This window comes from Fringilla coelebs, assembly GCF_963513975.1.
Source record: "Fringilla coelebs genome assembly, chromosome: 6".
NCBI lineage: Eukaryota > Metazoa > Chordata > Aves > Passeriformes > Fringillidae > Fringilla > Fringilla coelebs.
Window position 1 is genome coordinate 54035121 of NC_140034.1, and position 26836 is coordinate 54061956.

Genomic DNA, 26836 nt, shown 5'->3' on the forward strand with positions numbered 1-26836 from the left:
TTGGCCAGTTGGTTTGAGTGACAGTTCCGGGAGGGCTGGCATTTTTCCGCCCACCTTGAATTGGAGCGTGCGGATTGGCTGGTCGATCGCCGCGGGTCAGATCCAGCCAATGGGAGAGCGCGGTGTGTCCCTGCAGCCGCGCCCCCCAGCAGCGCCCACCCCTTGTCCTCCGTGGGACCCCGCTGTCCCCTCCCCCGGGGTGGCTCGGAGGGGGGACACTGACCCCACATCCCTCCGCACAATCAGCATACAGTTCCTCCAGCTCCGGTCAAAGGGGTTTATTGGGCCCCCGGCCTCCGCTGGCTCTGCCGCCACAGCCGGTGGCTCTTGGGGTCGGGGTTGTCGTGTCTGCCCCATTGCCAGATGCTCCGCTCCAGCTGTTCCCTCTGAACCCCGATGTTGGCAGAGCTCTCGGGGCAGTTGGCCGGGCAGGGAGGGGCTGAGGAAGGGCTGGGGGGGTCATCCGGGGGTCCCCTCCTGCCCGGTGTCTCCGTTACCGGGACGACAGCATCATCACGAACTCTGCGGGGGGAGGAGGGGACGTCAGGGGACCCGGGGCTCAGCCCCTGCCGCAGCCCCCCGGGTGAGGGGGTGCCCTCACCGTCGAAGTCCACGTGGCCGTCCCCGTTGAGATCCACGTCCTGCAGGATCTCGTCCACCTCCTGCGCCTTCAGCTGCTCCCCGAGCAGCGCCGCGATGGCCTCCCGCATCTCGGCCGTGCTGATCTCCCCGTCCCCGTTCATGTCGAACTGCGGCACCCACGGGCTGCGGGTCACCCTCCCACCACGGCCACCGGCACCCCCAAGTTCCCTGTGGTCACTGTCCCCTCCACGCCTGTGGTCACCCCATGGTCACTGCCCCCTCCATGCTTGTGGTCACCACTGTGTCTTCCCATGGTCAGTGCCCCCCTCCATATCTTAGGTCACCCCATGGTCCCCTCTATGGTCACCATCTCGCCATGCTCTTCCCGTGATCACCGTCCCCTCCATGCCCCCACCGTCATCGTCCCCACCAGGGTCTCTCCAGTGTCACTGTCCCCATGCCTGTGGTCCCCTCATGGCTGCGGTGCCCCTGAGGAGGGGACGCCACGCCCGCTGTCCCCGTGGCGGTGGCCGTACCTCGCGGAAGGCGATCTTGAGCTCCCTCACGCCCACCATGTGCGCCGTCTCCTCCCGCAGCTTCGGGCCCATCATCTGCACAAAGTCCTCGAAGTCCACGCGGCCGCCCACTGCAGCAGGAAGGGGACAGACACCCTCAGCGCCCCAGCGACCCCCGGCGCCCTCCCCGTGCCCCCGAGCCCACTCACTCCTCATCTTGATGTGCTGGGAGATCTCGATGAGCTCCATCTCGGTGGGCATGTACCCCAGCGTGCGCATGCAGGCGCCCAGGTCCTTGTAGCTGATGTAGCCATCCTGGTCCGTGTCGAACTCCTTGAAGGCGTCCAGCAGCTCTGGGCACAGCCACGGGTGGGGACAGGGACATCATCAGGAGTGGAGCGTCACACGGACACCGCGTCATCCAGGGGCAGATCCCTTCTTGGATGTAGGAGACCCCTCCATGGCCACGTCCCCAGGGCAGATCCCTCCATGAGGACGGATCCATCCCTCCTCCCAGTTCCCCTAGGCCCGTGTCCCCACCCTGTCCCTCCTGCTCACCATCCAGCTCCTCCGGTGACAGCTCCCGCTCCTGCATGGGACACACAGAAGGGGTGACAGCGGAATGACACCCAGCTGCCTGTCCATCCCCCCTCATTGCCCCCCCAAACCTCGGTGTCACCTTTGTTAAGCGTGGGCCAAAATTAACTCCAGCGGAGGATTAGTGGGATTGGAGGCAAAGCCCCGCCCTGCCCTGTGCCTGCACCTCCCACCCACCCTGTCCTGGTCCCTGTGTCCCTGCTCCCATCACCCACCCCAGGGGTGTCCCACCCCGGGACCCCCAGGCTCTGGATGGGATGTGCCAGGTGGCCACAGATGCTGCCGAGGGGGTTTGTACTCCAGAGGTGGAGGGGCAGCATTTTTACCCCCACAGAGCTTGGCTGCCCCTGCTCTAGGTGTCCCCTCAGTATGTCCTCTCTGTCCCCAGGGCCCTGGAGTGTCCCCAACATCATTCCCAGCACTCTGTCCCACCCACGATTCCAGGCTGTCCCTAACTGTTCCCAGTGCCCCATATCCCCTTCATCCCCAGGTTTCCAGCTGGTCCCAGAGCCCATTCTCACTGTCCCCATGTCCTCATCCCTAGGGCCCCAGAATGTCCCTGACTGTGTCCCCACTGTCCCCATGTCCTTTTTATCCCCAGGGACCCAGAGTGACCCCAACCATGTCCCCAGTACCCAACATCCCCTCCATCCCCAGGGTCTTGGAGTGTCCCAACCCCATCTTCACTGGCCCCATGTCCCCTCCATCCCCAAGGTTCTGGAACATCCTCATCCCACTGTCCCCAGGCCCATCCTGATTGCCCTCATCTACAGGGTCCTGGACTGTCCCTGTCCCCATCCCCACTTTCCCCATGTCCCTTCCATAGCCAGGGTCCTGGAACAGGCCCACTGTCCCCATGTCCCCATATCTCAAATGCTCCAAATCACCTCCATCTGCAGGGTCCTGGACTATTCCTGTCCCCACCCTCACTGTCCCCATGTCCTCATCCCCAATGTCCACATATCCTCTCCATCCCCAGGGTCCCAGACTGTCCCTGACCATGTCCCCAAAGCCCCTGTCCCCCTTCCATCCACAGGATCCTGGACTACCCCTGACCCCATCTCCCCTGTCCCCACATCCCCTCCATTTCCAGAGTCCCTCCATCCCCCCACTCATGCCCATGTCCCCTCCCGGTGTCCCCACCTTGCCAAAGACAGTGTTGAGGAAGGGGGAGTAGGTCTTGGTGGCAGCAGCGTGGGGGTCCACGGCACCCTTCTTCCCACTCTTCTGCCCGTGCCCACCGTGCCGGGACTCGGAGCCGGAACTCTTGGGGGCCGGGGCACCGACGTCCTCGGGGGCTTTGGGGGCTTTCTCCCCCTCCTCGTGCCCCCCCTTCCCCTTCTGCGGGGGCTCCGTGTCCTTGTTGTCCTTGGGGGTCCCCTTGTCCCCGCGGGAGCGTGGCATGGGGCCGGGGCCGGGTGGGCAGCGGGCGGGCAGGGAGCGGGACCCCGGGATGGCCGCACCGGAGGAAGGAGCAGGGAAATCCTCTTACACCCCCCGTGACCCCCCAAACTCCCCCCGCCGCGGGCCCGCCAGGGCAAAGCCAATTAGCGGTGATTAATGGCAGGAAACAGCCACGGCCACCGGCCCCGGGCACAGCCACGCGGCCACCGCTCCCCGGCCACCGGACAGGTCCCCACCAGCGTCCCGGGGCCACCACCGAGGCCCCGAGTCCCGAGGTGACAGCCCACAGCCCACAGCCACCAGTGTCCCCAGCATTGCCCAATGCTCCCAGAGGTGACACCCCACAGCCACCAGGGTGTCCCCAGACCGAGCCACATCCCCAGTGGGGACACCGCAAGGCCACCACTGTGTCGCCTCACCTGGCACCTCTCCCTGAGCTCTCCCCACCCCTAAGGTAGGTGCATTTACTGTCCCCCCAGGATGGGGACTGGTGGCATGTCCCCAAGACATGACTGGGTGGGCACAGGGTGCCACAGGGAGCTTCAGAGGGGAGGGACCCCCAAAATGAGAGCAGGGGAAAGCCCGGCCCGGGGGATGACCCTGGCTGCTGTGTCACCCCGGGGTGACAGAGGGGCGACACCGGTGGGGGTGACAGTACCCCTGTGTCATTCGCTGCCATTGCCCCTGTGCCACCCGCTGTCACCTCTGTGCCACCCACTGACGCTGTCCATGGGGACCGTACCCCCGGGTACCCCCGCCCATGGGGTGCCGCCGTCCATGGGGCGCCCCCGGTCCCCGCCCCCCCCCGCCGGTGCCCCCGCCCCGGAGCCGCGCACGCGCGGGGCGGCCCCGGTCACTTCCTGCCCCGCCCCCGCCGCCGCCGCCGCTCCCGCCGCCCCCGACACCGGCACCGGCCCCGGGCACCGACCCGCCGGTGAGTGCGGGCACCGGTACCGAGCACCGAGCCCCGTCCGGACCCGCCGGGCACGGCCCCTGCGGGCCCCCCATCCGCCTTCCCGGGGCAGCCCCATCCCCGTTCCCGGCAGGGCCACCCCCGGTCCCTGTCCCCATCTCTGTCCCTCTCCCAATCCCTGTCCCCATACCTAGCCGGGCCACCCCTTCCCCGTCCATGTCCCCATCCTCGTCCCTGTCCCCGTTCCTGTTCCTGTACCTAGCGCGGCCACCACCGGCCCCATTCCTGACCCCGCCCCCCTCCCCATCCTTTTTCCTGTCCCCATCCTTGTCCCTATCCTCGTCACTATCCCCGTACAGAATGAGGCCACCACAGGCCCCATTCCTGCCCCCCCATCCCTATCCTTGTCCCCTTCCCTGTTCCTGACCCCATAGCCAGCATGGCCACTCCTGTCCCGTGATCCGGTGGAGCTGTCCCTGCCCTCCTTTCCATCCCCACCCGTGTTTCCGGGAGGACACCCGTGTCTCTGTCCCCATCCCGAATGGGACACTCCCTGTCTCACTCAGAGCCCCCATTCCTGGGGTGCTTCCTGAGTTCCCTTCAGGGAGCTGGCAGGGACAGGGGTGTGTCTCCAGCTCCTGCCTCCTAGGAGTGGCTGAGCCACCCTTTACCGGGCTGGAAGGCAGTGACAAACCCAGTTCAGGGGACACGCCATTTCCTGGTGTTCCCGCCTGCCATTTGGAGTATCCCAGCACGCCTGACCGCGGCCGGGGCGCTCCCCAGCCATGTCCTTCCGGAAGGTGGTGCGGCAGAGCAAGTTCCGGCACGTGTTCGGGCAGCCGGTGAAGACGGACCAGTGCTACGATGACATCCGCGTGTCCCGCGTCACCTGGGACAGCACCTTCTGCGCCGTCAACCCCTCCTTCGTCGCCATCATCGTGGAGGCCAGCGGCGGCGGCGCCTTCCTCGTCCTCCCCCTGCACAAGGTGACAGCAGGGCGGTGACGCGGGCAAGGGGCGCTTGTGCCGGTGGGTGACCCCTCCCCGCTGTCACTTTGTCCCCAGACCGGACGCATTGACAAGTCGTACCCCACGGTGTGCGGCCACACGGGCCCCGTCCTCGACATCGACTGGTGTCCCCACAACGACCACGTCATCGCCAGCGGCTCCGAGGATTGCACCGTCATGGTGAGGGCTGGCCCAGGATCCTGGGGGGTGGCAGGGTCACCCCGCTATGCTCACCGTCCCCTCTGTCCCCTCAGGTGTGGCAGATCCCGGAGAACGGGCTGAGCCAGCCGCTGACGGAGCCGGTGGTGGTCCTGGAGGGCCACTCGAAGCGCGTTGGCATCGTCACCTGGCACCCCACCGCCCGCAACGTGCTGCTCAGCGCGGGTACGGGGGGACACGGCGGGCACGGGGAGGGCGCCGCGCGGCCGAGGTGACCCCTGCCGTGTCCCCCAGGCTGTGACAACGTGGTGCTGATCTGGAACGTGGGCACGGCGGAGGAGCTGTACCGGCTGGACGGGCTGCACCCCGACCTCATCTACAGCGTCAGCTGGAGCCGCGATGGCTCCCGCTTCTGCACCGCCTGCAAGGACAAGAGCGTCCGTGTCATCGACCCCCGCCGCGGCACCGTGGTGGCCGTGAGTGTCCCCACCCCCCCGGGGGGCCTGTGTCACCAGGGCACTGCCCTGCGATGGTTCTGCTGGGGGGAATCTCCTGCTCCCTGCCCTTGTCCCTCGGTGCCCCCCGTTGTCCCGCGTTCCGTGGGTGTCCTTGTCCCCTGGTTCTCCCCGCTGTCCCCTGTCCCTTGGTGCCTGTCCCTGGGGTGCTGCGGGCACCGGTGACAGCCGTGCCCCCCAGGAGAAGGAGCGGGCGCACGAGGGGGCCCGTCCCATGCGCGCCATCTTCCTGGCCGACGGCAAGATCTTCACCACCGGCTTCAGCCGCATGAGCGAGCGGCAGCTGGCGCTGTGGGACACGGTGAGTGGCACCCCGGGGGTCCCCCGGAACCATTCTGGGGTTCCCCGCGTGCCTGACGCCTCATCCCGCCCCAGGAGAACCTGGAGGAGCCCATGGGGCTGCAGGAGCTGGACTCCAGCAATGGGGCTCTGCTGCCCTTCTACGACCCCGACACCAACGTGGTCTACGTCTGCGGCAAGGTACGGAGCCCCCCGCCCCGCCGGTGGCACCCCGGAGGTGGGGTCCCCCCTAACGGCGTGTCCCCAGGGGGACTCGAGCATCCGGTACTTCGAGATCACGGAGGAGCCGCCCTACATCCACTTCCTCAACACCTTCACCAGCAAGGAGCCCCAGCGGGGAATGGGCTGGATGCCCAAGCGCGGGCTGGACGTCAGCAAGTGCGAGATCGCCAGGTGGGCACGGGGACACGGGGGATGAGCTGAGGGACCCCCAGAACCCCCCAGAACCTTCTGTGACCCCCTCTGCTCCCCTGGCAGGTTCTACAAGCTGCACGAGCGCAAGTGTGAGCCCATCATCATGACTGTGCCAAGGAAGGTGGGTGGGGATAGGGGAATGTGGGGTGGGGGGTCACAGCAGGCTGGTGGGAGTCCCCAGGGGGACCGAGAGGGCAGGACAGGGGGCCGTGTGGGATTCCTGGGCAGGACTCGGTGACTGGGCAAGGGGTCCCTAATCAGTCTGGGTGGAGATCCCTGTGGGGTCTGCAGTAGCAATTGGGGGGTCCCAGTGAGGCCGTGTCCCTGTGGCGTCTCTCTGGGGGTCCCCCCTGAGGATGCCACCCCTCTGACGCTGTTGGGGGGCAGTCGGACCTGTTCCAGGACGACCTGTACCCGGACACGGCGGGCCCCGAGGCGGCCATGGAGGCGGAGGAGTGGGTGGCAGGGCGCACGGCGGGGCCCGTGCTGGTGTCCCTGCGCCAGGCCTACGTGCCCAGCAAGCAGCGGGACCTCAAGGTGAGCCGGCGGACGCTGCTACACGACAGCCGCGCCACCGCCGCCGCCACCGGGGCCACCACGCCACCTCCCACGCCCCCCGCGGCCCCCGCGTCCTCTCGCTTCAGTGCCCCGCCGGTGCTCGGCTCCGGCAGCGCCACGGTAAGGGGACAGGGGGACAGGGGGGACAGGGGGACAAGCGGGAAAGGGACAGAGGGGTGCGGTCGGTGTGGGTGGGGCTGTGCAGTGGGTGCGGGTCCTGTGATGGGCGATGGGTGGGTGTGGCAGTGGGTGTGGCTCTGCTGGGCGTGTCCCGTGATGGACGGGGCTGTCCCTCAGGGAGGTCGCCTGGACGAGGTGCTGCAGGAGGTGGCGGCGCTACGGGCGCTGGTGGCGGAGCAGGGCCAGCGCATCTCCCGCCTGGAGGAGCAGCTCAGCCGCCTCGAGAACGGCCACGTGTAGGGACCCCCTCAGGGACCACCGCCCCAGGGACCACGCCTGCACCCCAGGGACCCCCCTGAACCATCTCGCCCCCCTGGGGTGCCTCCCCTTGCCCCACTCCGGGCCCTTCTCCCATTGGGGGGCTGGCCACCCCTCTGGCAGCTCCCCGCTTCCCCCCATTGCCTTACTGGGTGCTGCTCCCCCAAATCATGGACCATACTCCACCCCTGCCCCCGTTCCTCGGGCTGGGGGTCGCTCCTGGGATCAAAGATTACCCCCTGCACCCCCCAATCCCTGTGTGGGGCCTCCCCCCTTTCTGTGGGGCAGGGCATGATCTGCCTTCCTAAACTGTGAGATATTGTCCCCCGTATATTTTGGGGGCTTTTCCTCCCCTCCTGCTCCTTGTGTCCCCCCTCTCCATTCCAGTGCAGGGTCAGAAACTATATTTTCACTCCAAATAAAGGATTTATAAGAAAAGCGATGGGGGTGATGTATAAGAAAAGTTGCAGAGCCCGCTGCGGGGTGGCAGAGCGGGGGCAGGAAGGCGCAGCGGTCACGGGTGGGAGCTCAGCGCCTCGGCAGGAAGTGGGGGGGCACGGGGCGGCATTTTGGGCAGCGGGGGTGCCTGAGGGGGTGCAGAGCTCGGCCCCCCCCACTCGGCACATCCGCTGCCGGGGCAGGAAGTTGGGGGGGGCTCCCCCGTCTCAGAGCGCGCCCGCGGCATCGGGACCCGCTCTGGCTGCACCCCACTGATGGTGAGCACCCCAAAACCGGGCAGGGTGGGAGACTGGGGGGCTGGGAGCCGAGGGGATGTGGGACAGGTTGGGGGAGTCAGGATCAGGGAGCCAGGGTGGGGCTGGGGGGAGTGGGAGGGGAAGGGGAGTCTGGAATGTTTGGGGGGATAAGGGGAGCACAGTGGGGTTGGTGGGGAAGGAGGGGGGATCCAGGGGAGCATGGTGGGCTTGGGTATTGGGGGCTGTGGAGCCACAGTGAAGACTGTGAGTGCCGGGTTTGGGGGCCCTGGGGCTTTGGCAGGGGGGTGCCGTGGGGCAGCAGCCCCGTGGGCGGGGGCGAGGGATTCTAGGGGGGCTGTGCAGCCATGTGGGGTGGCAGGACCCGGTTCCTCTCCGCCAGCACCTGCAGGTGCTGCTGCACCCGCCACCCACGGCTTCCTCCCCGGGGGTCACCTCCCCCTCCCCGGCCCTTGTCCTCTGCCCCGTACCTTGCCCCCGGCCCTTCCCTGCGTTCCAGCTCCGGGAAGCCACGTGCCCGGCGCGCTGTGACCCCGCTGCCCTCCCCGCAGGCTGCCCCGCGATGGCACCCGCTGCTGCTGGCGCTGGCCGCGCCGGCGGCCGCCCGGGACCCCGCGGTGGCCCGCAACGACCGGGCGGTGGCCGCGCTGCTGGGGCTGCTGCTGTGCCTGGCGCTGGGGCTGGCGCTGGCCTGGCACCACCTGTGCCGCCTCTCGGCCGGCCGATACCACCCCCGGCCCCTGGGCCGCCGGGCGCTGCAGCTGCTGCGGGGACAATGGCACCGGCTGCGCTCACCGCGGGACCCCGCCGCGGCCCCCGGGGACGGCCACGGGGAGGTGGCCGTGCGGGACGAGGAGGAAGAGCTGATGCCCTGGAGCCTGGAGCGGCGGCCCCAGCAGGAGGAGGAGGATGAGGAGCAGGAGGAGGATGAGCAGGCGGAGGATGAGAAGAAGGAGGATGAGAAGAAGGAGGATGAGGAGGAGGAGGATGAGGAGGAGGCCGAGGCAGCGGCAGAGGGCGGGGAGAGCCCCCTGAGTGAGGGGCAGGCGGCGGGGGGCAGCGCCGAGGCCCTGCTCAGTGACCTGCACGCCTTCTCGGGGACAGCGGCCTGGGGGGATGCACGGCCACACGTCACCGCCTTGTGACATCACCGTCCTGACGTCACCACCCTTGGATGTCACCTCCCTGTAGTGTCACCTTCCTGTAATGTCACCTCCCTGTAGTGTCACCGCCCTGTCAGCAAAGGGACACCTTCTCTGTGCCCTGACAGCCCCGAGCCGAGCTCCTGATTGGCTGCAGAGGCCGTGTCTGAATTTGCACTGACGAATAAAAGAGCAGCTCTGTGGGCAGGGCAGATTGGGGGTGTGGTTTGCAGTGAAGTGGGTGGAGCCAGTGAAAGGGTGTGACAAGTGGGAGGAGTGTAAAATGGGGCGGGGCATCACACAGTGGGTGGAGCCTGGGCCCTCCCCTGGTGGGGCAACTCCCCCACCCTCCCAGTGGCCCCCCCAGCCCCCCTGCCCCAGAAGAGTGACCACCACAGCCTCAGCAAGTCCTTTAATTGGCACACATCCAGCAGCAGGGCCACGCCCCAGGGGGCCACACCCCAAAGGCCACACCCTCAGAGGGGCCACACCCCAAAAGGCCACGCCCATGGGGGCACATCCCTGGGGGCCACACCCCTGGGGGTCCTCCCCGTGCCCCCAAACCTGGCGGGCAGGGGGCTGTGCCAGAGGGGGACGAGCCCCCCGGAGCACAAGCAGCACCGTGGGGTTCCCCCCACCCCATGGGGAGCACCAGGCCCCCCCAAAACCCCCCACCCTCCCCACCCCTACCTGGGCACCCGCCCCCGGCCCCCCTTCTGCTTCTTGCCCCCCCCCGAGGGTTTGATGGGCAGGGGGGCCGTGCCCTCGGGCGGGGGGGCCTGGGGGGGCCCCAGCTCCATGGGGTCGCCTGGGGCCACCGGCTTGAACGCCTCGAAGGGAGAGAACTTCACAGGGCTAGGGGCAACACAGGAAGGGGTGAGTGGGAGGGCAGCCAGTGCCCAGAGAGCTCCTTCCCCACTCCTGGAGGCCCCAACTCCCCCCATACCCCATGGACCTCCCCCACTCCTTCTTCACCCCCTTGGGGCCCACCCTGATTCCCTCGCCCCAAAGCGCCCCAAACCCTCTCCCCACTGCCCCCACAGCCTCTCTGTACTCCCAGGATGGGACAGCTTGAGCCCCCCCTTGCACCCCCAGCATTGTCCCCTGTCACCACCTTGGTGCCCACCCTGAAACCCCCATCCCAAAGCACCTCCACCCCAAACCCCCGGCCCCCTGTGCCCCGGTACCTGACGGGGGTGCGGGGGCTGCTGTTGAGGCGGCGGGGGGAGCGCACCTTGGGCTGGAAGGAGAACCCCTCCTTGATGCTCTCCAGCACGGAGGGGGCCACGTAGGTGAAGCCCTGCGGGTTTGGGGGTGTCACCGGGGGGGCCTGGGCGTGCCAGGGGTCCCCCCTGGGGCCGTGCCCCCCTACCAGGAAGGCCTGGTTGGCGCTCTCGCTGATGGCGGCGTCGTCGGGGCTGTCCACGGGGGTCTGGCGGGTGAAGCGCGTGTCGAACTGGCTCACGTCCTCCTCCGACTGCTGCGGGGAACACGGCGCCTGCTCCCACGGGGCCCCCCAAAACATCCCCAGCCTCCCCCCTCGGCCCCCCCATACCAGGCAGGGTTTGAAGGGAGGGTCCAGCCTGCGCGCCAGCAGGTCCTCCCAGTTGATGTGGCGGAAGAAAGGCTGTTTCTGTGGGGTTTATGGGGGTCAGGCAGCATTTGGGGGGTGTCCCCTGGCACCTCCTGCCCACCCACGGCCGTACCTGCACATCGGCCGCGTCACCGGGGCCCCCCCCGACCCTCTGGCTGGGGTTCCGCTTGAGGAACTGGAACAGAAATCGGGATAGAGATGGGAATGGTGGGGAGGACCTACATAAATAAAGGTGGGGGGAGGTGGGTGAGGGAAATTTTGGGGGGAAGGGCGGGGGGCACCTTCTTGAGGAGGTCACGAGCATCGGGTGTCAGGTAGGGCGGCAGCACCAGCTTCCCCTTGAGGATCTTGTCGATGGTCTTCTTGCGGTTCTCGGCGGTGAACGGCGGCTGTGGGGGCACAGGGGGGCCATGAAGAGCCAGGCGGGCCAGGAAGGCTCGGGGTCACCCCGGGATGCCCCCCCGGTCCCCAGGGAGGAGGGAGCAGCGGTGGGACTTGCCGATCCGGTGAGCATGTCGTACATCAGGGCGCCCAGGCTCCACCAGTCCACCGCCCGGTTGTGCCCGCTCCGCACCAGGATCTCGGGGGCCCTGGGGGTGCAGGGGGGGCCCTGAGCGGATGGGGGGCCAGGACAGACTCCCCCAAATTCCCCCCAGTGCTGCATCCACCTCACATGTACTCGATGGTGCCGCAGAAGGTGTGGGTGACGGCTCCGTCGTGGATGGACTCCTTGCACAGCCCGAAGTCTGTCAGCTTGATGTGACCTGAGGGACATGGAGGGGTCAGCACTGCCCCCAGAGAACCCCCCAGGCTCCCCAGTCTGCCCCCCAAACCCACCTTGGCTGTTGAGCATGATATTCTCCGGCTTAAGATCCCGGTAGATGATCCCGTGGGAATGCAGGTGACCCAGTGCCAGAGTGATCTCGCTCAGGTAGAAACTGCAGCGGGATCGGGGTGGCTGTGAGCCATGTTGGGGTGCCCACCCCATCCACACCCACCACCACCACCTCATCCCTACCAGGCAGTGTCCTCCAGGAAGATCCCTTCCCGCTCCAGCTGCATGAAGAGCTCTCCACCTGCGAAAAGAGCCCAAGAGGGACCCTCCTGAGCCATCCCTGGACACTCCTTAATCACCCCTGGGAACATCTGAGCCATCCTGAGACACTCTGCAGCCATCCTGGGACACCCTTAAACCACCCCTGGACCCCCTGAGCCACCCCTGGACCCCCTCCCTGGACACTGTAGCTATCCCGGGTCACACTTTAACCATCCCTTGAGCCATTCCTGGAAGGCCTTGAGCCACCCCTGGGACAATTTGCAGCCGCCCCTGGAGTAACCCCCGGCTGCCCCGAGCCCGCCCGCACCGCTGAGGCACTCCAGGATGAGGTAGAGCTTGCCGCCCGTCTGGAAGGCGTAGATGAGGTCGACGATGAAGGGGTGCTTGACGGCCTCCAGGATGTTCCTCTCAGCCCGGGTGTGCGCTGTGTCCTTGGCGTTGCAGGCGATCTTGGCCTGGGGGGGAGGCGGTGAGCGGGGGGGGTCCCCGGGGGGGCTGGGGGGGCCGGGGCGGCCCTACCTTCTTCAGGACCTTCATGGCGAAGATCTTGCCCGTGTTGGTGCCCTGCACTTTGCGCACCTGGAACACCTGGAAGGACGGGCAGGGAAGGTTGGGGACCCTGTCAGGGAGCACTGGAGCCCCCCAGAGAGCCCCAGCCGTGCCGTGTCCCCACCTTGCCGTAGCCACCCTTGCCCAGGACGCGGAGCAGCTCGAAGCAGTGGGGGCCGATGTGCTCGGGGCCGTTGTTGACGCTGCTCTCGGAAATCTCGATCTCTTCATAGTGTCCCACCGGCCTGGCGGGAGAGGGGGTGAGTGGGGACATGGGGACAGCTGCCTGCCTGTCCCCTGCTGTCCCCTGCTGTCCCCTGCCTGCCTACTCCGCCGCAGGCTGTCCCCCACTTACTCCAGGCCGTTTCCCCGGGGCTCCAGCTCCATCTCCTGCGGGAGGGAACTGGCGGTCAGAGGTGGGCAGGGGGGAGCTGCGGGCGGGGGACGCATGGCAGGGAGAGGACATATGGCAAGGAGGGAAGACACAGCACAGAGAGGACCCACGGCAGGGAGGGGACACACGGCAAGGAGGGGGGACACGGCAGGCAGGACACGGGTACGGCACGGGCAGGACACGGTCAGGACGCGGGCAGGACACGGGCAGGACGCGGCAGCGCGGGGCGAGGCAGCGCCGAGCCGGCCCAGCCGGATGTTTTGGGGCCGAGGCCGGGCCCTGCCCAGCGGGAGCCGCCCGCTGCCCGCCCGGGATCCGCGGCTGCCCCCGGTGCCCCGGCGCCCCGTCCCTGCGGACAGCCCGGCTATACCCCTGTCCCGCCACCGGCGGGACCCCTGTCACTGCCCCTGCCGCTGTCCCCCCAAGCCCCTGCCCGCTGTCACCGGCACCGAGCCTACCCCACGCATCCCCGACACCCCCGATCTCGCCGTCCCCACCGCGCCCCGGTGCCGCTCGCCGCCTCCACAGCCCGTCCCGCTGCCGGTGCCCCCCGTCCCCGCGGCGCCCCCCGCCCCAGCCCCGGTGCCGGTCGCAGCCCCGGTGCCCTCCGCGCCCCGCTGCCGGCTCACGGCGCCCAGCTCGGGCTCGTCCCCGTCGCTGCCCTCCTCGGTCTCCAGGTCGATGTCGAACACCCCCGCCATGACGGCGCCGTGCCGGGACCCCCGGGGACCCGCCCCGATGGCCACGCCCCCAACGATGGCCGCGCCCCCGTCACGCCCCCCGTGTCACCGCCTTATCGGGACCCCGGGGAACCCGCCGCGCTGGTCACGCCCACAGACACGCCCCTCCCGTGGCCACGCCCCCCACGTCACCAGGGTGTCCCCAGCGCGGGGGACACGGGCACGGGGGTCCCCAGGGGTGGCGCAGGGAACAGGACAGAGGCAGCGCAGCCGCTCACAGCCTTTACTGGGGTCCCGGGGCCCGCCCCGCCCGCTGCGCCGCGCTGACGTCAGCGGCGCCGCCGTGACGTCAGAGGAGGGGCAGGAAGAGAGGGGGACAGCCCGGTGACCCCACGTGGAGATCCCGGTCGGGGTTTCCGCGGGGATGGGGGGCACGAGGGAGGCTGCGGGGCACTGGGGTTATTGTGGGGTCACTGGGGTGATTGTGGGGTCACTGCTGCTACTGTGGGGGCTGCGTGTTATTGAAGGGTCGCTGGTGTTATTGTAGGGCCGGGGGCGCTACAGGGGCTGGGGTTTATTGGAGGCTCTCAGGCACTAGAGTGGCTGTGTGTTATTGCAGGCTCTCAGGCACTACAGGCGCTGTGTTATTGTAGGATCGCTGGTGTTATTGTTGGGTCGTGAGGGCTGTAGGATGTGGCTGTTATTGTAGGGTCACTGCTGTTATTGTAGGGTCACTGCTGTTATTGTAGGGTCAGGGGCACTGCAGGGGCTCTGTGTTGGTGTAGGGTGCCTGGTGTTATTGTAGGATCTCGCACCTTACAGGGGCTGGGTGTTAGTGTGGAGTCACTGGTGTTACTGCAGGGCCTCCCCAGTGACAGCCCCATAGCACATGGGTGCCCCACACAAGTCTCTTCCCAGAGGTTTTTCTGAGCTGCTCCAGGGAGTCCCTGGGTGCCCCTCTGTTGCTGTAGGGTCCCCTGGTGCAGGTCTATCATCATAGGGTGTCCCCATGCCAGTTTGTTATTGTGGGGGCTCCCTTTCAGTGTGTGCTGTTGTCGGGTCTCCCCTAAACATGGGTTTGTTACTGTGAGTTCTCCCCGTTTGTTATTGGAGGGTCTTCCCTTCGAGGGTGTCATTGTGGGGTATCCCCACCTCAGTCTGTTACTGTGCTGGTGTGTTATTGTGGGGTGTCCCCACGTTTCTTTGTTATTATGGGGTGTCCCAATAATTCGTTGTCATTATGGGGTTTCCCCATAATGGTTTGTTACTGTAGGGTCTCCCCATGCCAGCAGGTGCCAACACACCTCATGCTTCACCTGCTGCTCTGATGGGGTGGCCTGGCTGCCTCGGGGGTCCTGGCTGCCTCACCCTGGGGGTGGCACGGGGACAGCAGGGGACAGTGTCCCCCTGTGTGTCTCTAGGCATGGGACCCCCAGCTTCAGGGACAGGGGGTAGAGACTGTAGGGACAGGGCAGGGAGGACAGGGAGGGATGTTGGGAAGAAGGGAATGGAGTGCTAGGGCAGGGGGATGGGAGGCCTGGACTGGGAGAGGGGAATCTTTGGGTGAGAGGTGTCAGTGTGATGATGAAGTGCCAGGATGGACGGGGATGCCAGGGAATGTGGTGCCAGGACATGGGGGATGCTGGGGATTTGGGTGTCAGAGTAGTGGGGGTGCCAGGAGATGGGGTTTCAGGATGCCAGGGGATGGGGCACCAGGAGAGTCGAGGGATGCCAGGGGACGGAGTGCCAGGTTAATAGGAGGATCCCAGTGGATGGGATGTCAGGGTGTCAGGGAATGGGCTGCCAGGACAAAAGGGAATGCCAGGCAATGGGGTGGACTGTGATCCAAGGTGGTACGGGAGTGCCAGGACATGGTGTGCCAGGCCAGGGGATGGGGGGACAATGGGACGGGGTGCCGGGGGGATGCCGAGGAGGGGCGGCGGGGCGGCGGGAGCGGGTGCCGGGTGTGCCGGGGCACCCATTACCCCGCTCTCCCCGCTGCCTGCCCGGCGCTATTTGAAGTGGGACAAGAAATGCTCCACGGGATATCTCGGGGAGTCGATGCCCAGCCCCTGGCAGAGCCCCAGCAGGCGCTCGCAGGCCTCGGCCAGCGTGGCCCCGGCGCACGCCACGCTCAGCAGCGGCTCCTCGTACTCGCCGGCACCCTCGGGCTCCTCGAAGAGCCGGTTGAGGCGGACGAGCCCGCGGCCGTGCAGCTCCCGCAGAGCCTCCATGCCCCCGCCGCCCGCCAGGGTCTCGCCGTGCTCCGACGCCAGGCACATCACCCCGGCCAGGTGCGTGCGGGGCGCGGGGCGAGCGGGCAGCACGGGCGGCACGCCCAGCGCCACCAGCACGGCGGCCAGCAGCAGGTCGGGGCCGTAGACCTCGCGGATCCAGTCGCGCAGGTAGAAGCCCCCCATGCGGGGGTTGATCTCCAGCAGGCGCGGCCCCGCCGGCCCCAGCTTGAGCTCCACGTTGAAGACGCCGTCGCGCAGCCCGCACGCCCGGCAGCATTCCAGCGCCGCCCGCACCAGCTGCGCCTGCCGGTCGGCGGGCAGGCAGGAGGGCAGGCAGGCCGCCGTCTCCAGGAAGGCGGGGACACGCGTGGGGCCGTTGTCCGACACCCACGCGCCCAGCAGCCGCCCCTCGAAGACCACCAGGTCCACGTCGTGCTCGGTACCCGGCACGTACTCCATGAGCAGCATGGCGTTGCCCCAGCCCAGCCCGATGCCCGGGTGGTCCGCGTCGTCGCGCAGGTCCCTCCAGAGGCGGGCGGCGTGAGCGTGGCACTGCCCGGCGTTCTCCACCAGCCGCACGCCCACGCCGCCCGCGCCGAACTCCAGCTTGGCCACGGCGGGGAAGGGCACGGCGCCCGCCGCCCGCTCCACGTCGTCGTGGCTCCGCAGGCGGCGGCAGGGCACGGCGAAGGCGGCGGGCGGCGGGCGGCCGCGGCGGCAGCGCTGCAGATGCCGGTGCGTGCGGCTCTTCTGCTTGGCCACCCGCACGGCGGCGGGCGCCGGGCCGCGGAGCCCCAGCCCCTGGCACACCAGGGCCGCCAGCACCACGCAGTCGTCCCAGTAGGAGAGGCAGGCGTGGGGCCGCAGCCCCCGGGAGCGCAGCAGCTCCAGCACCCGCTCCGCGTGCTCCTCGTCCCGCCGGTGCTCCCGGCTGTCGTAGGGCAGGAAGGTCTGCACCAGCCCCGCCGCGAAGTGCTCCGGGTCCGACTCCACCAGGTGGATCTGCGGCCCCAGAGAGGCGTCACCGGGGGACGGCCGGCCCGGGCCCCGCGGCTGCGCCGCCCCCCGCCGCCCCGAGCCCCTCACCCTCAGCCCGTAGGCGCGGGCCGCCTCCCACACGAAGCTCTTGCTGACGCCGCCGGCCCCGATGAGCAGGATGTCCTTGCCCTCGACCAGGTGACACTGCGCCCGGTGCAGCATGGCCTCGGCCAGCAGCCGCGGCAAATCCCCGCGGGGCTCGCCCACGTCGCGCCCCATGGCCTCGGCCAGCGCGCAGGTCTCCAGGCACCGCTGGCCGTTCGTGGCCAGCGCCACCAGCTCCAGCGCCTCATCCACGCACGCCAGCAGGAAATCCACGCCTGGGGACGGGGACGGTGACACCGCTCAGCACCGCGGGGTGGCCGCGGGCACCGGCGGCGTCACCCGCGCCTTGCTCACCCAGGATGTCGGTGTGGGCACGGCTGCCGCCGCGCTGCCGCGGGCTCAGCTCGGCCTCGCTGGCCAGAAGGGCGGCCGCGGCGGCCTCGGTGGCCTCCCGCAGCCGCGTGGCCAGCGCCTGTCGCTGGCTGGGGGCCGCCACCCCCCACTGCTGCAGGCTGGAGTCCAGGCCCTGGGGCAGCGCCGCCCCGTGACGCACCGGGCTCTCCGCGCGTCCCACGGCGCAGGCCACCTGTGGGGACGTGGGTGTGTGTGTGTGGGGACACCGGCTGCTACCGGGGTATGGCGACATTGACTGCTGACCCATAGCCTGGGGACGCAGCTGTTGCCAGGGAGTTGGGACGTGGGATGACACATTGACCCAAGGCATGGATGTGGATGGCCGCCAATCCCGGGGACACCCAGGGCCACCGGGGCCTCGGGACATGGACAGGCACACAGGGCACAGCACACAGATTACCACAGCCTGGGCGCAAGACTGCCACCATAGCTTGGGGACATACAGGGCCACCAGGACGTGGGGAGAGCCATCATAGGCTGGGGACACACAGAGCCACCGGGGTGTGGGGACATGCCGTACCTGGCAGAGCTGGGGCCGGTCCCCCCAGGACCTGCAGACGAGGGTGCAGATGCGCAGGGCCATGGGCAGCCGCGGGGCTGGGCTGCCTGGGGGGCAAGGGACAGGGCAGGCACGGCCGCCACGCGGGGACGGGGCGGCCCTGCCCCACCTCCCCCTCCTCTGGGGCCTTTTGGGACTCCCTGTGGCGCCGCGGTGGCCCCGGCCAAGCCCGTCCCCAGGGAGAGAGGGATACAGCATGGCCACTGTCATCCCTAGCCCCACGGAACTGTTGGGAGTCAGAGGGGGTCACCCCAACACTCTGCCCAGCCCCAGGGGGACCGTGGGGGTCCAGGGTGACTTCCCCCCCCACCAGGGACCATGGGGGTCCAGGGTGACCTTCCCCACTTCTCCCCATGGGTCTGTGGAGGTCCAAGGTGGCAACTTGTCCCCCGACCCTAATCCAGGGGACTGTGGGCATCCAGGGTGACCCTCGTGCCCTCCCTCAGGACCCCAGTAATTTGGGCACCCCGATGGCCACCACCCACCCTCCCCAGGGGACACACACGTGGCTGGCACAGCTGCAGGGACCCGTGGGACCCCGGAGGACTCTTCCCCCCCTCCCAGGGTGGTGGGCACCCGAGGGCGGGGGCCTTACGTGTGGGGGGCACGGGCAGGCGGGCGGTGGGCACCATGGCCTCCAGCAGGACGCTGTCCTCCTCCGTCAGCCCCCGGAGCCGGTCACCCACCGCCTGCGCCACTGCCGCCCCCTCCTCCTTCCTGTAGGTGCTGCGGGTGCCTGTCCCCCGCCACCGCCACCCCGCCGGCCGCACCACCACCTGCGTGCACCTCCGTGTCACCCCGTGCCGCCTGCTGCCACCCCAGCAGCCAGCGCGCCACCTGTGCGCAGCCCCGCGTCACCCCGTGCCACCCCGCCACCTGCGCCCACCCCTGTCACTCCATGCCCCCCAGTGCCACCTGGACGCCACCCTCACAGCCACTCCACCCCCGGCGGGCACCCCCGTGCTTCTCCGCGCCCCCCAGCGCCACCCGGCGCCACCAGGACCGCCCGTCCCTCCCGTGCCCACCTGGCCGTAGGGCTCCATGGCGGTGCCCCCCAGGAAGGCGCCCACCTCCTCCTGCACCAGGCTCTGCTGGCCCTGGGGGTCCTGCAGCCGCACCAGCCTCACCCCGGGGGGCACGGGCTCGGCGGGCAGGTCCCCCCTGGTCCCCAGGACGAAGGCCAGGGTGGGGGGCACGGGCAGGCTGGCACGAGCCGCCAGCACCCAGCGGGTGACCAGCGTGTCCTCGAGGCGGTGGGCGAGCGGGACCGAGCCCCCCGTGGGGCAGTCGAGGTCACGGGCCAGCTCGCCCACCCAGCCGCCCTCGGGGTCCCCCGGCGCGAAGGTGCCCGTCACGTAGTTGGCGCGGCGGGGGGGCACGAAGGTCTCCAGGGCGCTGTGCCCCCCCACCTTGAAGGAGACGCCCCGGGAGAGCAGCAGGGACCAGGCGCCCGGGGACGACTCCGACGGCACCCGGCTGGCCCAGGAGGGGGACAGGCACAGCACCATGGCACCTGCGGGTGGGCACGGGGGTGGGCGGTGGGCACCCCGCACCCCCTGCCCCAAACTGCCCCCCATGGGGGTGGTGCTGCGGGGGGGCGGGGGAAGGGCGGGCGCTTGCTGCTGAACCGGTGTGTACTGGGAATAACGGGACACGGGGGGCTGCTGCCACCCTGTTCCCCTGCCTCGGTTTCCCTCACAGTCCGAGTCAGGCAGCACAGGCGGGTGTGGGGACCCCTGCTGTTGGCTCAGGAGTGTCTCATGCGGGTGGAGACAAGGGGATGGCACCCACCTGGGCAGCGGGTGCCACCCTCCAGCAGGACGGGCAGGAAGGGGGTGGGGGAGCCCAGGATGCAAATGGTCATGTCCAGCGGGCCAAATCCTGCCAGGAAGGGAAGGGTTAACAGCCTCGGGATGGGAACCCTGGCGCCACCCTGCCCGTGGCACCCCAGTATGGCTGGGAGCCCCCCAACCCCCTGTGTCCCTAGCCTGGCACCGCATTCCCATTGTCACCCTTATCCCTGCCACTCCCCTATCGCAGCCCGGCACCGCACCCACATCACTGTCCCTGCCACCCCCGTGTCCCCAGCTTGGCACCGTTCCCCCATCACCAGCCCAGTCCCTGCCACCCCCGTGTCCCCAGCCTGGCACCGAGCCTACAACGCTGTCCCTGCCACCCCCGTGTCCCCAACCCGTGCGGGGCTCGGCGGAGCAGTCCAGCGTGGGGGGCAGCCCCTCCTGGCACAGGGCGCTCTGGAGCCGCTCGTAGGCGTGGGTGGCACCGTCGGGGTCCCCGCTGTCCCCGGGCACTTCGCCATCGGGGGCCTCGTCCTCCAGCCAGCCCGGGCACAGCGCCTCGGGCCCTGCCCACTCCTGCTCCTCCGGGCTGGGCACCCGCTCCGGGCTCGGCTGGTTCGTCGAGAGCTGCGGGAGCAGGGACAGAGCTGGCACGGGGCTGGCACGGGGGTAAGGGGGTGCTCTGGGGCTGGCATGGGGTTAAGGGGTTGGCTCGGGGCTGTCACGGCTCCGGCACGGAGCTGGCACGGGGACAGACCCCGGGTGGGCACGGGGCAGGCACGGGTGGCTGGCACAGGGCACAGCGGGAGCCTCTGCCCGCCCGTGGGGTGGGGGCGTCGGGGTGCTGGGGGGCTGCGGGCGCCGGGCACGGCGCCACCGCCTCGGGGACAGCGGGGCAGTGCCAGCCGCCGGGGCCGCCAGCTCCCGAACAAAGCGTCCCCTTGTCCCCGCGGGGTCACGCGGCGGGTGGGCACAGCACGCCGCGCTGCCCGCTGCCCCGCGCCAGTGCCCGGCACCGCCGGGATCCCGGGATGGGGCACCCACCTCCGCCCGGACCCCCCACCCGGGGGCCACTCACCATCCTGGTGACAGAGGGGCTGCAAGAGAAGGACAGGCAGAGTCAGCGCGGCTTCTTGCGGACCTGCCACCCCTCCCCGGCCACCCCCGGCCGCTGCTGGGAGCCCCAACCCCGGCTCCCGGGGGTGCCCACCAAAGCCTGGCACGCTTCCTGGGGCACACCTCGGTGCCAGCTCCGGTGTCTTCATGTTGTCCCCTCAGTGCTAGTCCCAGTGTCCCCAGACTGACCCCTCGGTGCCAGTCCCTGTGGCCCCAGCTTGTCCCCTCGTTGACAGGTCTGGTGGCCCCAGATTGACCCCTTGGTGCCAGTCACGGTGGCCTCAGGTTGTCCCCTCGGTGCCAGCCCCGGTGGCCCCGGCACCTCCGGCTTAGTGTAATCCCGTGCCAGCTCAGCACAGCCGGGGGCACCTCCCCATCCCGGGGGTGCCAAGGTGACCTGGGGGTGCAGACCCAGGGACCGGGGTGTCCCCACCCCCCCGGGTGCCCCTGCTCCCAGCAGGAGCCCGGCAGAGCTGGGCACAGAGGGAAACTGAGGCACGGAGCTGAACAGTGCCCGCTGTCAGCCAGGGTGTCCCCAAGCCCGGCATCCGGTGACAGCGTTGGGGGACACACGGCTCGGTGGCGTGGCACGAGGACCCCCCAAAACCCAGTCACGGGGGTCCCTCAAAGTCCGCGCCCGCCCCAGCCTCGGGACCGCCCTGTCCCCCTCCCTCCCCAGCTGGGAGGTGCTGCTGCTGTACCCAAGCTGGGACAGCTGTGTCGCCCGGTACCTTGGGGTGGGAGCCGTGGCCTGAGAGCGCGCAGGGGACGAGGGCTCGGGGACGCCTGGCACAGGGGACACCGGCCGGTCTGGCCTTTAAACCCCCCCGCGCCACCCCGGGGTGCCAACCCCCGGCCCCGTGCCCCGGATTAGGCGACACAGAGCCCCATTGTCCCCTCTGCCACCTCGCGCCAGGCGCTGGCACCCCTGTCCGTGTCCCTGTCCCCGTCACTAGCGAGCTGCCTCAGCGGGAGCCGGGGGGTGGCTCAGCCTGACGAGCTTCTCCTGTCCCCCTGTCCCGCGTCCCCCGGCTGGGCACGCCCCTCGTCCTCCCCCCCTTCCTGTCCCCCTGTCCCCAGCGTGGCGGAGCTGCCAGCACGCACGTCCCCCGGCTTAGTTCCAGCTGCCCGCGGCGTCACTGTCACTGGCACCGTCACCGCCACCGGCAGGCACGGGGCCCCCAGCGCGGCTGCCGCGCTGCAGAGTCCTGCACGCGCTGTCACCCGCTCCCTGTCATCCGCACCACCCCTGCACCCTGCCACCCTCATTGTCACCTGAACCGTCACGTGCACCCTGTCACCCGCAACCCACCACACACCGTCAGCTGCACCATCACCAGGGTCTTGTCACCCGCACCTGCCACTCACACCCTGTCACCCACGCCGTCACCCACACTGTGACACTGCACCATCACCGGCGCCCTGTCACCCACGACTTGTCACGCACATCACCTACCTGTCACCTGTACCCTGCCACCCGCACCCCGTCACCCGCACTGTCACCCAGAACCCCTAACCTGCACCATGCCACCGCCCTGTCACCTGCACCCTGTCACCCTCGCCGTGTCGTGAACATCATCACCCACCTGTCACCTGCGCTGTCACCTGCACCGTGTCGCAGGTGTGCACACACACCCCGCCCCTATCCTGCTGTTCCCGCCCCCCCGGCACCGGCACCCCCAAACCCACCCACACCCCCCGCTGCCGCCAGCACCCACCGGCGGTGCCGGTGCCGGTGTCTGTCGGTGTTGGTGTCTGTCGGTGTCGGTCTCTCCTGGTGTTGTCGCACCCGGCGCGGCTCTGCCCGCTCCGGTCCCGGCGGTGTCGGGGTCTGGCGGGGTTTCGCGGTGTCGGTCCCGGTGCTGTCGCAGCTCCAGCAGCGGCTCTGCCCGCTCCGGTCCCGGCGGTGGCGGCGGCGCCGTGTCCTGCTCGGGCGGGGCGGGGCGGGGCGGGACTGGGGGCACCGGGAGGACCGGGACACCGAAGGGGGTGGCAGAGCGAAGGGGGCAGCGGGGGCGAGGGTGGCGGGGCCGGGGTGCCACCGGTAGGAGACAGGGACAAGGGACTGGGGTAGGGAGCGAGACAAGGGACGGGGACGGGGGTAGGGGACAAGTGACCGGGGGCAGGGACGGGGCCAGCCCGGGGTCAGCCGGGGCCGGGTGTAAAACTGACACCGCGGAGCAGAAATGTCAGGGCAGGCCCCGGGAGCTATTCGCGACCTCCCCGCACGACATGGAATGGGACACAGGGAATGGCATGGCGTGGCACGGCGTGGCACCCAGGGAATGGCACCCAGGGAATGGCATGGCGTGGCACGGCGTGGCACAGCCAGTGTGGACAGGGGACAGCCATGACCCCATCCCTGCCACTGCCAACCTCCACGAGCGGTGGCACAAATGTGTCACCCTCCCCCGTGCCCCCAGTGGGAGCCCGCCCTTCGGGGTGTGACCAGGGACCTTAGGGTGGCAACAATCTCCCGGCAACCGCCCGGTGCTGCTCCCGACGGTGTCCCCAGAGTCCCCGGGTGGGGACATCCCTGGGCTCTGCCAAGCATCCTGTCCCCTCGTGTCCTCCCGTGTCCCCAGGATGTCCCCGTGCTCCCAGGACTTGGATACGGATCTCCGGTTGCCTCCGTGTCCCCTCCTGTCCCCTCGCAGTCCCGGGAGCCGCTGTCTACGCCGAGGCTGTTCCCCTCCCTCTCCCTCTCTAGCTCTGTGTCTCCCGTGTCCCTCCTGTCCCCCGTGTCCCCTTTCCCGAGATCTACCCTTGTCCGGCGTGTCCGCCTGCTCGGGCTGTTCGCTTGCCTGGGATGTCCCCTTTCCCAGGATGTCCCCTCTCCCAGGATGTCCCCTTTCCCGGGATGTCCTTTTTCCCGGGAATTCTTCCCTTCCAGGAAAGTCCCTCTGCCCGGGACGTTCTCCGTTCCAGGGAAGGCTCTCTGACCGCGGTGTCCCCTTGCCCGGGATTATCCCGTTGCTACGGTATCCCCTTTCCCGAGACGTTCCCGTTTCCAGGCATGTCCCTCTGCCCGGGATGTCCCTTTGCCCGGGGTGTCACCTTTCCCGGGATGTTCCCCTGTCCGGAATGTTTCCCTGCGGAGCGTGTCCCCTCTCCACGGCTGTCCCCATGCCTCTGTGACACCGCCGTGGCTCCCTGCTGTCAGCCCCCCCCGCCATGCTGTCCCCGTTTCCCGCCCCTCCGGGGCTGGGACACCGTGGCCGAGGGAACAGCGGGACGCGGGGACAGCGGGGCACGGGGACAGCGGGACGCGGGGATAGCGGGACGCGGGGACAGCGGGACGCGGGGACAGCCCCGCTGCACTGAGTCCTCCGAGCCCGCAGGGGGCGCCACGCGCCTCGGGGCAGCCCTGGGCGGGCGCGCGGGGCGGGGCGGCGCGCGGGCGGCCATGGCGGACACCGAGAAGCTCAACCTCGACTCCATCATCAGCCGCCTCCTGGAGGGTGAGCGGCCCCCACCGCCCCCCGAGCGCCGGGACACCCTCCCTCCGCTCGGGGAACCTCTCGGGGCCGGCTCGGGCCGTGTCCCGGCGCCGCGGGGGGGTCCCCGGCCTGGGCCTGGCGGGGGCGGGTTAGGCCGCGGTGGTTTGGGGGGGGTCAGGGCTGGGAAAGGTTTGGGGGCGGGGGGTCTCCGTGGGGTCTGGGCAGCTGGAGATGAGTCCGGAGGGCGTGGAGGATATGAGGGGGGATCCCGAAGAGGTCTGTGCCCCTCGCGGGAGGGGGCTGGAGGAAACGGGGGTCCCCAAAGGGCCTGTTCCCCGCGGAGGGGAACGGGAGGGTACTGGGGTGCCCCGATGGGTCTGGGGCCGGAGCCGAGCCTGGAGGGCGTGAAGGATAGGGGCAGGGAGGGCTGGGGCAGGTAGAGCAGGGTTCCTGGGGCGCTCTGGGGGTCCCGGAGCACCGGGGGATCCCTGATCCTGTTCTCTGCCCTGGGAGCAGTCCAAGGGTCGCGGCCGGGGAAGAACGTGCAGCTGACGGAGAACGAGATCCGCGGGCTGTGCCTCAAATCCCGGGAAATCTTCCTGAGCCAGCCCATCCTGCTGGAGCTGGAGGCACCCCTCAAGATCTGCGGTGAGGCCTGCGTGGCTGCTGGGCAGCACTGGGGTGGCGTGAGGGGCTGCAGGGTGCCACTCACAGCCTGTGTCCCCCCCAGGTGACATCCACGGGCAGTACTACGACCTCCTGAGGCTCTTTGAGTACGGGGGCTTCCCCCCTGAGAGCAATTACCTGTTTTTGGGGGACTACGTGGACCGGGGCAAGCAGTCTCTGGAGACCATCTGCCTGCTGCTCGCCTACAAGATCAAGTACCCTGAGAACTTCTTCCTGCTGCGGGGCAACCATGAGTGTGCCAGCATCAACCGCATCTATGGCTTCTATGACGAGTGTGAGTGCCTGGGCTGTACCCCCCAAACCCCGCTGCCATCCCTGGGCTCCCCCTTTCCCGGTGTTGTCCCAGTGCTGTCCCACACTGACCCCACCTGTGAGCTCCTTCCCTCCCCACTATGTCCTCCTGCCATTCCTCTGTGTCCTCCTGCCCTTCCATGTCCTGCCCACCCCCACGCTGTCCCCAGGATCACCTCCAAGCCCCCTTTGTCCCCCGCAGGCAAGCGAAGATACAACATCAAGCTCTGGAAGACCTTCACCGACTGCTTCAATTGTTTGCCCATTGCCGCCATCGTGGATGAGAAGATCTTCTGCTGCCACGGAGGTGGGAATGGTCCTTCCCAGGGATTTGGGTGGGCTGGAGGAGGAGTGGGATCTCCCTGCTGAGCTCTGGGGGTGCCCCTTTCCCGCAGGGCTGTCCCCAGACCTGCAGTCGATGGAGCAGATCCGGCGGATCATGCGGCCCACGGATGTCCCGGATCAGGGGCTGCTCTGTGACCTGCTCTGGTCCGACCCCGACAAGGACGTGCAGGGCTGGGGGGAGAACGACCGTGGGGTCTCCTTCACCTTCGGGGCCGAGGTGGTGGCCAAATTCCTGCACAAGCACGACCTGGACCTCATCTGCCGGGCACACCAGGTACCACCAGGACCCCCACATACTGGGGACATGTGGGTTTGGGTCTGCAGTGGGTGTCAGGGGGTTCTGGGGAAACCCTTCAAGGGCAGTGTGTATCCCAGGAGTGTGTGGGTTGGAATGCTGGGGGTGTTTGCCCTGAGATTTGGGTATTTATCTCAGCATTTGGGTATTTGCTCTGATGTCAAAGTTTTTGCCCAGGGGGGATGAACAGTCACCCTTGGATGTGGCTGTTCCTCCCAGAGGTCGGATAATCACTCTGGAGATGGATACTTGCCCTGGGGCAGTGGGTGTTTATCCCAGCGATGGCTATTTGCTGTAGGGCAGGGAGTGCTCAACCTGGTAGAGAGGGCTGGATATTCAGCCTGGGGAACTGGGAATTAGCCAGGGCAGGTGGATACTGGCCATGGGAGGTGGATTTTTGCCAACCCCGTGTCCCCCCCAGGTGGTGGAGGACGGCTACGAGTTCTTCGCCAAGCGCCAGCTCGTCACCCTCTTCTCGGCCCCCAACTACTGCGGCGAGTTCGACAACGCCGGCGCCATGATGAGCGTGGATGAGACCCTCATGTGCTCCTTCCAGGTGAGACTGAGGAGGGGAAACACCCCCAGTTCCTGCCGGGAGGGCTGCAGGGAGTTCTGCCCCCAGGGGAGTGGAGAGCTGGGGCGGGAGCTCGCTGATTTCTTTCCCCCTTCGCCCACAGATTTTGAAGCCGGCCGACAAGAACAAAGGCAAATACGGGCAGTTCAGCGGGCTGAACCCCGCCGGGCGCCCCGTCACCCCTCCCCGAAACTCTGCCAAAGCCAAGAAATGAGCTGGGAGCCGCCCCCGTGCTGCCCACGCCCCCCAGCCCCCCGCCCAAGCATCAGGTCGCTTTTCTTTCGACTCGTTTTTTTATTTGTAGGATCCTGCCCCCCCCCCGCCACGCTCCACCAAAGCAAATCCAGGCCCAGGGCAGGGAGTGCTGGGGCGAGGGGGGAGCCCAGAGCCCAGCCCTGGGGTGGCAGCGGAGGGGGGGGCAGGAGGATTTTTTGAGGAATAAACTTGTAATGGGTCACTGGGGGGTGC

General features: G+C 68.7%; 6 protein-coding genes across 6 annotated transcripts; 3 read left to right on the forward strand and 3 right to left on the reverse strand.

The window, feature by feature from the left end:
• Window positions 1–438: 438 nt before the first annotated feature.
• CABP4 (calcium binding protein 4) lies at window positions 439–3109 on the reverse strand. The gene is made up of 6 exons (XM_084208333.1): window positions 2838–3109; window positions 1656–1686; window positions 1307–1450; window positions 1119–1228; window positions 602–749; window positions 439–522 (listed from the first exon to the last, which is right to left on the reverse strand). Exons 1-6 carry the CDS (start codon window positions 3096–3098, stop codon window positions 494–496), a joined length of 723 nt encoding a protein of 240 aa, XP_084064459.1. The 5' UTR covers window positions 3099–3109; the 3' UTR covers window positions 439–493.
• Window positions 3110–3974: 865 nt separating this feature from the next.
• Window positions 3975–7786, forward strand: CORO1B (coronin 1B). The gene is made up of 11 exons (XM_084207531.1): window positions 3975–4032; window positions 4795–4997; window positions 5076–5198; window positions 5273–5402; window positions 5472–5653; window positions 5874–5993; window positions 6068–6172; window positions 6240–6385; window positions 6470–6527; window positions 6794–7084; window positions 7262–7786. The coding sequence occupies exons 2-11, from the start codon at window positions 4797–4799 to the stop codon at window positions 7382–7384; spliced, it is 1479 nt and encodes a 492-aa protein (XP_084063657.1). The 5' UTR covers window positions 3975–4032; window positions 4795–4796; the 3' UTR covers window positions 7385–7786.
• Window positions 7787–8083: 297 nt separating this feature from the next.
• Window positions 8084–9280, forward strand: PTPRCAP (protein tyrosine phosphatase receptor type C associated protein). The gene is made up of 2 exons (XM_084208172.1): window positions 8084–8118; window positions 8667–9280. The coding sequence occupies exons 1-2, from the start codon at window positions 8116–8118 to the stop codon at window positions 9258–9260; spliced, it is 597 nt and encodes a 198-aa protein (XP_084064298.1). The 5' UTR covers window positions 8084–8115; the 3' UTR covers window positions 9261–9280.
• A 663-nt stretch (window positions 9281–9943) lies between these two features.
• RPS6KB2 (ribosomal protein S6 kinase B2) lies at window positions 9944–13603 on the reverse strand (the record flags this gene model as incomplete). The annotated part of the gene is made up of 15 exons (XM_084208244.1): window positions 13481–13603; window positions 12813–12847; window positions 12582–12702; window positions 12428–12496; window positions 12216–12363; window positions 11870–11927; window positions 11689–11789; window positions 11525–11615; window positions 11351–11441; window positions 11133–11240; window positions 10964–11026; window positions 10813–10890; window positions 10630–10737; window positions 10445–10557; window positions 9944–10112 (listed from the first exon to the last, which is right to left on the reverse strand). The coding sequence occupies exons 1-15, from the start codon at window positions 13550–13552 to the stop codon at window positions 9944–9946; spliced, it is 1425 nt and encodes a 474-aa protein (XP_084064370.1). The 5' UTR covers window positions 13553–13603.
• A 1940-nt stretch (window positions 13604–15543) lies between these two features.
• Window positions 15544–22497, reverse strand: CARNS1 (carnosine synthase 1; the record flags this gene model as incomplete). Its single annotated transcript, XM_084207313.1, has 10 exons — window positions 22455–22497; window positions 20699–20717; window positions 20016–20247; window positions 19616–19705; window positions 18850–19337; window positions 18420–18600; window positions 17786–17871; window positions 17206–17437; window positions 16855–17126; window positions 15544–16770 (listed from the first exon to the last, which is right to left on the reverse strand). Exons 2-10 carry the CDS (start codon window positions 20699–20701, stop codon window positions 15544–15546), a joined length of 2811 nt encoding a protein of 936 aa, XP_084063439.1. The 5' UTR covers window positions 20702–20717; window positions 22455–22497.
• A 1568-nt stretch (window positions 22498–24065) lies between these two features.
• PPP1CA (protein phosphatase 1 catalytic subunit alpha) lies at window positions 24066–26829 on the forward strand. Its single transcript, XM_084207357.1, has 7 exons — window positions 24066–24197; window positions 24693–24824; window positions 24907–25137; window positions 25357–25461; window positions 25550–25773; window positions 26216–26350; window positions 26472–26829. The coding sequence occupies exons 1-7, from the start codon at window positions 24143–24145 to the stop codon at window positions 26580–26582; spliced, it is 993 nt and encodes a 330-aa protein (XP_084063483.1). The 5' UTR covers window positions 24066–24142; the 3' UTR covers window positions 26583–26829.
• The last annotated feature ends 7 nt before the right edge of the window (window positions 26830–26836 follow it).